Raw genomic sequence first — 10,855 nt, 5'->3', positions numbered from 1 at the left:
ATGAACCAGTCTTAAATTAAGGGGTCACACGTAGACACAGAAGTACGTGGACAGGGCTGTCTGCATATTTTTGGCCATGTGGTGTCGTTTCAATGAAACAGGCAAAGAGAAAAAATATTTTCGCAAAACTGTTACCAGCAAACCCTTTAAAATAAACTCTTTTTTTTTTAAGTTATGAACTAAGATTCTGTCCAGCAGTTAGATCCTGTGTCGTTATCTCATCGTTGTTGTGAAGAGTAAAAACTAAACCCAGTGAAAAACTATTTTTCATCTCTTATAATCGTGTGTGTGTGTGTGTGTGACGGCTGATGTGTGGGATGAATGCATGGAAATCAGGCGTCTTCTCAACAGGTGTTCATTCATTCATTCATTCATTCATTCATTCATTCAGTCTGTCAGTCTGTCTCTGGAGCTTTTTTTCTGACCAGCTCTCTCCGCCACGTTCGCTCATTCACACAAACTGTCGAATCACAGTAACGTGGCCGCTCCTTGCGTGGAGGTAAGGCAAAAAACAAGAAGCGGTGCGGTGATGTCGTCTCTCTGCTGTCAGCTGCGAGCTTCCTCTGAACACGTCTGCAGCCGTCAGCCGCAGAAACACAGACGGACACGACGGGACTGCCGGCTGCTGGTTCTTAGCAATTAATATTTAAAACTTTTTTTTTTCTTATAAAAATGCTCAAAAACTTTTAGTACTGAACACCTTTATCCTCAGCACCGTTTGGATTTGTTAGAAAATTATAAGAAATTCTTTAAAAAGAAATACGAGTCTGTCCTTGCTGAGTCCGTCTCAGTGAAACTCCACAAACTCCTCCAGCGTTTTGGGGATCTGGTTGCGATACGTGATCTGGTGCCGCCGGACGGCGCGCGCCGCCAGGCACTTGAGACTCATCTTCATCTGCGTCTTCAGCAGGATCTCCGACACGCCGGTGGTGCTCTTATCCAGCGGCGTCTTCTTCTGCTTGTTCGTCATGTCCGTGTGCGCGCCGGCCTCCACCAGGTTGATGATGATGGCGTGCAGCGTGAGGAAGTCGCTTATCGGCCGGTTGTACTGGACGATGACGTGCAGCGGGGTGTTGCCTTCGTGGTCGACGGCGTTGACTTGCGCGCCGCAGTCCAGCAGCAGCTTGGTGACGTGGGCGTTGGGGAAGCTGCAGACGTCGTTGGTGTGGAAGTCGTCGACCGGCGTGGTGGAGCTGATGGCCAGGTGGAGCAGCGAGGAGCCTTCGCGGGACCGCGGGTCCAGCTGGATCAGCTGGTAGATGTGCTTGTTGATGCGTGCGCGTTCCTCGTCGCAGCAGGTGGTCTTGGTGGAGATGCAGGCCAGGTACAGGAAGGTGAAGACGTTGGACTCGTAGTTGTCCATGGCCTGCGGCAGCTCGGATTCAGCCGCGGTCTCCACGCGAGCCATGCTGCGCTGGATCTCCAGCACGCTGCAGCTCAGCACCTGCTCCACGGCCGAGGCCGAGACCTGCTCCTTCAGGTGCACCATCTGGGAGAAGACCTGGGCGAAGCGCAGCAGGTCCTTGTGAGTGTTCCGGTTTCCTTTCTGCCTCAGACGAAGCGCATGCAGCCACAGCTTGATGCACTGCTCAAACTCCATGTTGTCGGCGTAGACGGCGCCACGGTAGATGATGGGGTGTGACACGTCGATATTGTCCGAGCCCAGAATGCGCTCCCGGATCATCAGCCCCTCCATGTGCAGAGCGTCCCGGTCCACCCGGATGGCCTCCAAATCCTGGGGGGCCTGGCACTCGCGGCGCCCCCCGTAGGCCTCGATGGGTGGCAGCAGCTCCTTGGTGATGAGGTTTTCCGGGTCGCGGTAGCGCTCCATCATCGCCGTGTGCAGGTACTGATACGTCTTCTGGATGTCGTAGTTCTCCCGATCGTTGGCGAACGAAGCGCCCAGCAGCTCCAGGGCCTCAATGCGGCTGGGCCGGTCGCAGTCGGCGTGCGCCAGCAGCAGCTCCACCACGTCGGCTTTACAGCTCTCTGCGGCGACCTTCAGCGGTGTCATGCCATGTCCGTTCACCACCATGGCCGCCTGACAGCGCACCAGCTCCGTCACAATCTCCAGATGTCCCGCCTCCGCTGCGAAGTGCAGGGCGGTGGCGCCGCAGTGGGCCTTAGCGTTGGGGTCCGCCCCCTGCTCCAGCAGGAACTTCACTACGTCTGCGTGGCCCTTGTAGGCGGCGATCATCAGGCAGGTGTTGTTGTACTTGTTGGTGATGCGGATGTCGGCCTTGTGCTCCACCAGGTAGCGGACGATATCCAGGCGTCCGTCGAAGCAGGCGGCCCGCAGCGGGGTGGAGTTGGTGATGGTGGTGTGGTTGACGTTGGCGTTGTGACTCACCAGCAGACGCACCACCTCAAAGTGCCCCGCCCCCGCTGCACACCACAGCGCCGTGGCGCCGTCGATGACGTAGCTGCAGGACAGACAGAGACAGCAGGTCAGGACACGACCAGCAGGATCCTGATCTCACAACACATCCAGTCCAGGTCAGACTACTACAACTAAAACCTTCCATTCATAAAATTATTTTGATCATTACGGTGCCTCCAACAGTTTGTGGCGGCTGAACTCTTTATTTTTTTAATGTCTTAACTGCATTTCTGTTTTTTTTTTAATCTGTTTGTTGATGTTTTATTATTTATTTCTCATTTATGCTGCAGGGTGAAACCAGACTAATCTCCTCACTGTTGACAATTAAGTTCCTTAATAACTTAATACTGCAAAACATGAGTCAGCGCTTTGAAAACAGGGCTGCATTGTCGAGCCTTTTTTGCACTTAATTGCACTATTTCAGCAGACGTTTCAATTCACAGACACTTAAAAGAAAAACATAAATACAAATAAATATTTTCTTTGGTGGGGACACATCTATTCAATAACTTTATGAAAAAAAGCTGCATTATGACTTCACTAGTCACAGCAGGATATTAGCTTTACAGACTGAGACAAAACATCTGACGTGACATCACTGAGTGGGCGTGGCCAGCTTGACAAACCAGCTGAGAGTTTCAGCTGGTTGAGCAGAGAGACGTCAGGTTTCTGTTGTCAGACTGAGTCACGTTTCATTATTTTCAATTGCAAGAGCCGAGACCAAATCTGAGTTTCAGTACCGACCAAAACAATACGTTCTTTTCCGTTTTCCACTGAACATGTTTTTACATAAAACCCCTTTTTTCATTTAACAATAGAAACCAAAGTTTTCAAATGTTGAATATTGTAAAAACAGGACCTTTTCTTATGAAAATAAAGTCTAAAATTACAAGTTTATTCAGGAACTTTTTGAGAAAAAGAAAAGAATAGACAGATTTTTGTAGTTCCAGTGAAAACTGTTCTGTGGACGAGGATCTTTTCAATCTAAGCTAAGAAAACTTTCACGTACATTCAACCAACAAGCAATGAGTCTGAAAATGAATCAGCAACTATTTTAATACATAATTAATGATTTCATTCATTTTTTCCAGCAAACATGCCAAACATTCACTGGTTCCAGCTTCTGAAATATGAGGATTTTCAGTTATCTTATATCCTTGTATACTGATTATTTTAGTGTTTTGGACTTTTAGTCGGACACAACAAGCAATGTGAAGAAATCAGATTCTGTTGCTTCTGCTGACAAGCAGTTTTCACTGATTATGTCTGAACATTTTCGTCAGCAGTTTCCAAAAGAACCATTTCTTTAATTAGAAATGTAAGAGCGTTCGTAGAAAGGTTAACGGACTGGTTTCACAATTTTTCAAGTGTGTCTTAAACCAGCAGTCAGGTGTCTATATCAACAGTGAAAGAGGTTTTCCTCGCTGTAATCATTCCTCCTGTTCATACTGGATATTAAAAGATCCTTCAAATGTGCTTTCAATGGAAGTGATGGAGGCCAAAATCCACAGTGTGTCCACACAGTCATTTAAAAGTTGATGTGAAGCTTATATCAGGCTTCAGCAGTCTGAGTTAGTCATATCAAGTGGACACATTTACAGTCTTTTTAGCATCAAATTCCCTCTTTGTGTTTTTCTCAGACAGTGTTTCCCTGTTGAGCTGCAGGTAGAAGTATAGTAACAAAAAGAGGGACTTTGGCACTAAAAAGACTGTAACGTTGAAAGATATCTACTTGATTTGACTCATTTTGGACGCTGAAGCTTCATATTAGCTTCAGATAAACTTTTCAATACATTTCTGCACAGAAGGAGGACTGTGGATTTTGTCCCCCATCACTTCCATTGAAAGGTCATTATGAAGGGATCTTCTAATGGTCAGTATGAACAGGAGGAATGATTACAGCAAGAAAAACAGGTTTGACTGTTCATTTGAGCTCCTGATTGTTGTTTTAAGACACACTTGAAAAATTGTGAACCTGTCCTTTACTGGAATAATCGTTGCAGCTGGAGGTTGGGTACCCCTACAGGTGAGAGAGAAAATACATGTTTGTAACCTGAATGCAGCGACTATTTACACAAAAACGAAAGTGCGGATGTGTCGGGTCTTACCCGTCAAACCGAACCGTGCCGGTCTGCTCGGTGTCCACTCTGTAGTGGTCCAGGAGCAGCCGGACCACCTTATCGTGTCCGTTCCGGGCTGCGATGATCAGAGGAGTGGACCTCTGCCCGGCGAGCTGGGTCACATAGTTGAGCAGGTAGCGGGTCTCTCCCTCGCAGTGGTTGAGCAGCAGCGCGGCCAGGGTCAGGACTCGGCCCTCGCTGGCTGCCTTGTACACGTACCCGGCCAGAGACTCCATCTGAGCCCGACAGGGAGCCAGGACCTCCGCTTTCTTCGCAGCTGACGCCCGCAGTGTCCACTCCGAAGCAACCCGCCTCCCATTAAAATGTCGAAACGAGCCCAAGTGCTCACATGAAAAAAATGCCTTCTCCGTTATGGCCACGAGAGAAACGTTACGGAGCACGGCTGGAGGAATGCCACAGGTCCGATACCGGGCGTCCAGCTTCTGAGTGTCTGTCTCCGGCTGAGCTAGCCGGTTAGCTGCTCGGCTAGTTAACGTTAGCGCGCTGGTCAACGAACCGACAGCTTCTAACTCCACTTTTAATACAAATTAAACGTGTTACACCCTCGTTATTTACCATAACATTGATCGCCTGATGATATTTGTGTCTAAAATTTCAAAAAGCGTCAACATTTTCAAAAATAAACGGTAGCACTTTCACCTTTTGCTATCTAGTCACTTGCCGGAAGTGGTGGTTCAACTTAAAAATACCTCCGACTAGAACTTTCTTCAGCATATATATGTTCCACTTCTCTAACTTCCTCTTCTTGACTTCCGGGGCGCCATGCCTCTGATTGGCTAGTTGCCTTCGTTGGTTGAGTTGGTTAGGTTAAGGCTTGCGAGAGGGGTGAGATTGGTTAGGGTTATGGTAAGAATATCAGAGTTAGCCAATCAAAAGCATAGTAGGGCGGGTCATGACTTCGCCATCCTAGAAAAAAAAATTCGCTTGTGGGGGAGGCTGAATGCCTCAAGTGGGTCTGTCTGCGGACTTGCAGTATCTTCAGGACATACCCACTTTACTACATAACACAGTGTAGTGAGTCAGCGTGTGCATTATATCTGTATGTATTTCTGAATGTTTTTGCTTTGTGTTTTTGTTCTTTTTTTCCTCCTATGCCAATGCCGACGCAAAGCACATTGGAACCTGTGTTAAAAAAGGTTACTTACTTACACCCACTTGGTTAGGTTTAGGCATGAGCAGTGAGATGATTAGGGTTAGGGGTCAGGGGGCATGTCATGTAGTCAAATGGGTGTAGCATGTAGGTCTGCAAGACTGCAGATAGACCCAATAGACCCTTCTCGAATGTCTTGCTCATATGTTCCGCTTCAGTTTATTTGCAACAACTTAATCGACATTTAAAGTGAATTATAGTGCAATTATTGCACATTTTGAGTTTTAAAGGATCAAATTCTGATAGTGAATCGAGTCATTTTGCAGGGGTTGTGTGACCCTCAAAACAATTCATCCACCATTTTACAGCCATGACAATAGTGATGGAGATGGCTACAGCAGAGCTTATGACATAAGTACGTGTCAATGGTGTTTTTGTAATTACTGTCACTGCCAGAAGGGGGAGAATAAATGTCCTGCACTCCAGCTTTAATAAACATTGCTGTAAATGCACCAGTGTTAGCCAAGAGTTTATTTTTCATCTGTATTCTCTGGACAGATATTACAGAGTCACCCTAAAAACAGAATTACAAAGTTATTGAGATCATTTATAAGCATGCAGAACAACAACAAAGAATATATTCCTAACAAAGAATATCAGAGAATAATAAACTTAAAAGTGAACAAAAACAATAAAACATAGTTTTTGGTTCCATCTGCAGGTTCTTAAAATGCTCTGAATCTCACTTGTTAATCATTTCTATCTTCTGTTTCGATGCTCTTTAGCTTAAGACGGTTTGTAAAATGGATTTATCATTATCTTAACCTTAAAATGCTTTTGGGAACGGGTTACTTACTTCCATCCAGATTATTACAGATCTGTGTATCTGAGCTGTGATCAGTCAAGAGGTTTCCGACAACATTTCGTCTAAGACGGATCATTCATCTCTTTCTTTTGCCTCAGTTTTCTCTCGTCCAACGAAAACATGTTTCACAGGTATTACAGATTCTACGGTGAACCCAAGGTGGAGCATAAGCTTCTAACTGTGTTAATCTGAAACCAGTTTAATGCTGTCTAATAAAAAATGGGAGGAGGTTTATACAGATTAGAGGCTTATCTGCTGGCAGATAAACCTGATGGATCACAGTTTAACTCCTGAGCAGAGGCTGCTGCGGGTGTTTTATGATGAAATTATTGGCTTTTCATTCCGAGGAACCATTTTCAAGATACGATGAGGAAGGAAAAGTCAAAACGTCATGAGACCAAAAACAATTCATGTGAGTTTGTTCAATCAACATCAACATCAAGATAATCAACATCAGTGACGAAGGAGATTTGGAGGCGATAACATCAGGACTTCAGCTACCGTAAACTTAATTGGCTCTAGTGGGACCTTAAATGGGACACAAAATGGGACCGTGCCTGCGATGTTGCAGCTGTTTAAGCTTTATTTTAGTTCAATAATCAGAACTTTAATGTTACAAACTGACTGGAAAAGAGAGATGCAGCCATCCATCCGGAGGAGACAGACCTCAGCTCAGCACGCAGCAACTTTCATGTGCAGGTTTGTAAAATTAATTTTTCATAATTAGTCCCACCCTTAGTCTGATATTCCAGTCACCTCTAATTAAACCCACAGCTCTGTAACGTTTAGAGATGAGCTCCCTTAAAACAACATGGTTCCTCCTACAGAAGCACTGTTGAAAACTCAGCTCACATCACAAACTGAATTTCTGTCCATTTCTTCACTCTGATGAGTTGAAGCTCCTGAGACGATGCTTTACAGATCAAGAACTATGAACTGCTTTGATTAGATGGATTTCATTCTTTTGTGATGGGTTTTATCCATACAGCCACTCATGGGGGAAAAAATTTGGAGATTTTGAGAATAATGTTACAATATTTAAAGACAAGTCCTAAAGTTATCAGACAAAAGTCTAATATTGGAAGAAAATCTTTTGTTGCACTTTAAATTGAAGTTTTTGTGTTTTGTCTTAATGATTTTAACCAAAAGTTTCATTCAGCTGTGTGTTCTATGGCTAAACTGACAATATAAAACTGTAATTTTACAAGAAAAGTTTATTTGAGCAAGAATTTATTTTCATAATATGACTTGTTCTTGAAATTACAACTTTAATCTTGAAATCTCTGATTCTTTAGTTCTTATTTACAAACCGTGTTCATATTATTCTGTCATACAAGTCCCACTGGGTGTGGATGTAACTGGAGTTAGTTAGTTAGAGTTTGAGCTGCATCCCTCAGTATGAAATTACATTAACTTTTTTGTTGACGTATGAATACAACAAATAGAAATCTGTATTTTGTTTTGTGCTGCTTGTCTCCAACTTTAAAGGATACAGTTGACGATTTTCTATATTTTACAAAGATAAACCAACAACAAACTGATTTACTGATGTATCTTATTGCTCTGTGCCGTAGACCTGTAAACACATCAATGAGTCACACCGCTGCACTGTCAAATTAATGCAACCAAACTCTTCATAATGAAGGAACATGTCACCCAGTGCAGCGGTGTGACTCACTGATGTGTTTTTAATTGTATTTGGACAACAACAGAGGTCTACAGCACAGAGGAATAAGATATATCAGGCTTTGGATACACACACAATACTTGTTAGTAGATCAGTTCATTGTTGGTTTGGCTCCAAACATGAGATTTGTTGACAAGAAGAAAAATATAGAAAATTGCCAGACTTATCTTTTACATTTTGTCCTGCTGCTGTATTCTTGGCTGGGTCCTCTCTGAAAAGGAGATTCTGAATGACCTGATTACATAATGTATGCTGATTGAAAATGAAAGTGGCAGGACATTAGCCTATCCTTCTGCTGGATGTGTGACAGATGGACAGATGAGATTAGAGCTGGAGAGAATCCAGTTTTGCAGAGTTTGGGGTTTTGGAAGGAGGACATATGTCAGGTCATGAGCTTCACTGGCTTCAGCGCTGCTCTGCTGAGAGCCAGAATGAAGATGAGAGGGTTGTGGGAAGTATAGGTAACATATAAAGTACAGACAAAATTATTGGTAGCCCTGCATTTTATTAAAATAATGCACCAGTCGCCCTGAACGGTGTTGAAATTAAAAGATATTTTATGATCATTGCATGTCTGTGTTTGGTTTGCAGTGGAACAAAACAAAAAAAGATGTGACAATAACTGAATTCATGCTTTATTCTACAAAGACTTGCTAAAATAGTCTGGACTAAATTATTGGTGCCCTTTAGAAGTTGTAAGAAATAATTGATTTGTAGTGATACTTAAAGCAGACTATTGTCTTTTAATTAGCATCAAAGGTGTTTTCAATCTTATAATCACTCATGCAGCCAGTTTAAAAGGAGAAAATGACTCACTCTGATGTTTTGTGCCGCTGTGTGCATCATATTGAATCTGGAAAACAGAAGGAAAACTAGAGAGTCAGAAGACATTAGAAAAAAAGGTAATTGACAAGTATGGTCAATGTAAAGGTTACAAGACCGTCTCCAAAGATCCTGTTCCTGTGACCACTGTTGCCAATATTATTAAGAAGTTTAAGGCCCATTGAACTGTAGCCAACATCTCTGGATGTGGTTGAAAGAGGAAAATTGGCCAGATTGAACAGAAGGATTTCATGGATGGTTGAGAAAGAATCAAGGAGAACTTCAATATCGATCCAAGCTGATCTTCAATTTCAAGGTACAATAGTTTCAGGTCGACCATCCGTCACTGTCTGAATGAAAATGGGCTCCAGGGTAGAAGACCTAGGAAGACCCCACTTCTTAGAGGGAGACTTTGCCAAAATGCATGTTGACAAGCCATAGTCCTGCTAAATTAGAGCTTTTTGGTAAATCACACCAACCCTATGTTTACAGAAGACAACATGAAGTCTTCAAAGAAAAGAACACCATCCCAAACATGGAGGAGGCTCAGTGATGTTTTAGGGTTGCTTTGCTGCCTCGGGCACTGGGGGCCTTGAATCTGTGCAGCACAATGAAATCTGAGGACTATCAAGGCATTTTGGAGCAAAACATACACCCCAGTGTCAGAGAGCTGTGTCTTAGTCGCAGGTCATGTGCCTTCCAGCAGGATAATGACCCCAAACATACATCAAAGTTTGACCGCTCTGAAGTGGCCTGCCGTGAGTCCTGATCTGAATCCTATTGAACATCTGTAGAAAGAGCTGAAACTTGCAGTTGGGAGACAGCATCCATCAAACCTGAGAGAACTGGAGCAGTTTGCTCAAGAAGAGTCTAAACTACCAGTGGAGACGTGTAGAAACCTTAATCAGAGTTACAGAAAGTGCTTGACTGCAGTTATTGTCTCTAAAGGCTGAGCTACAAAATATTAAGTTAAGGGAACCAATATTTTTGGCCATTTTCATTTGTTTTATTGTATTAAATAATATGTTAAGTTGTAAATCAAAAGCAAAGTTTCAGTCATATTCAATGTGAAATAAAGAATGATGGATACCATCTACTTCTGTCAGTTTCAACTTAATACAGAGAAAATTTAGTTGAGGATGTTGAAGGTGAAAAGGTACCAGTATTGTTGGTCACATCTGTATATATATTTCTTTTAAAGACCTCCTCTGTAAGCCTGTTATCTCTGCTGTATAAAACAAAAGCCAAGTTTACATCCAAATGGAATTTTAACCAAATTTCAAGAAAATGATCAAAAGAAAATGTTGTGAATGTTTGTTTCCATCCACTGCTGTTGTGTGAATATTAGGAGTTGGTTCATTGAGATAAACAGCTGGTGACGCTAATTCTCCAGTTGGTGCCATTAAAGCATTGCAGAAGAAGACACAACGAGATGATATTATTAAACTCAACTCATTAAACTCAACTCAACTCAACAACTCAAACGATGGAAAATCATGTGGAAAACATGTTGGAAATATGACATTTCTGTTTGTTTCATGTATTAATTTGAGGAACGTTACCGTCTCTCGCTCCACACAGATCTGATGTTTTCAGCTCTTCAGTAACGTTTCAGTCACATGCTTCATGTACGTCACCTAAGTCTGTCTACATTTGCTTTTTATTCACACACCAACCTTGGCTAGAAATGTACTTTGTGTTTCCCAAAGTGTGAAGTATCTTGACATGAATAAGAGACGTCTACATTAAGCCCGCTACATTCTACAACGCTGTTTTCGAGCAAAAACGACATGAATCCACAGCAGGAGTTTCAGCTCGTTTCTGCAAATACCTCCATCTTAACTGTAACAAGCTTTGACTCCAAAACAAG

At 43.1% G+C, this 10,855-nt stretch overlaps 1 protein-coding gene across 1 annotated transcript; it reads right to left on the bottom strand.

Annotated features, from left to right (window-relative positions):
- Positions 1-145: 145 nt before the first annotated feature.
- Positions 146-5,034, bottom strand: fem1b (fem-1 homolog b). Its single transcript, XM_044357030.1, has 2 exons — positions 4,489-5,034; positions 146-2,423 (listed from the first exon to the last, which is right to left on the bottom strand). The coding sequence occupies exons 1-2, from the start codon at positions 4,734-4,736 to the stop codon at positions 788-790; spliced, it is 1,884 nt and encodes a 627-aa protein (XP_044212965.1). The 5' UTR covers positions 4,737-5,034; the 3' UTR covers positions 146-787.
- Positions 5,035-10,855: the final 5,821 nt, after the last annotated feature.

Source organism: Thunnus albacares, chromosome 7 (genome assembly GCF_914725855.1).
Source record: "Thunnus albacares chromosome 7, fThuAlb1.1, whole genome shotgun sequence".
Lineage (NCBI taxonomy): Eukaryota > Metazoa > Chordata > Actinopteri > Scombriformes > Scombridae > Thunnus > Thunnus albacares.
The sequence above is the reverse complement of the archived record's forward strand: the minus strand, read 5'-3'. Positions and strand labels throughout refer to the sequence as shown.

Coding starts and splice junctions, on each gene's coding strand:
- fem1b (XM_044357030.1), bottom strand. CDS start 4,736: ATGGAGTCTCTGGCCGGGTACGTGTACAAGGCAGCCAGCGAGGGCCGA. Junction 2,424..4,488: donor GGCACGGTTCGGTTTGACGG/GTAAGACCCGAC, acceptor TCTGTCCTGCAG/CTACGTCATCGACGGCGCCA.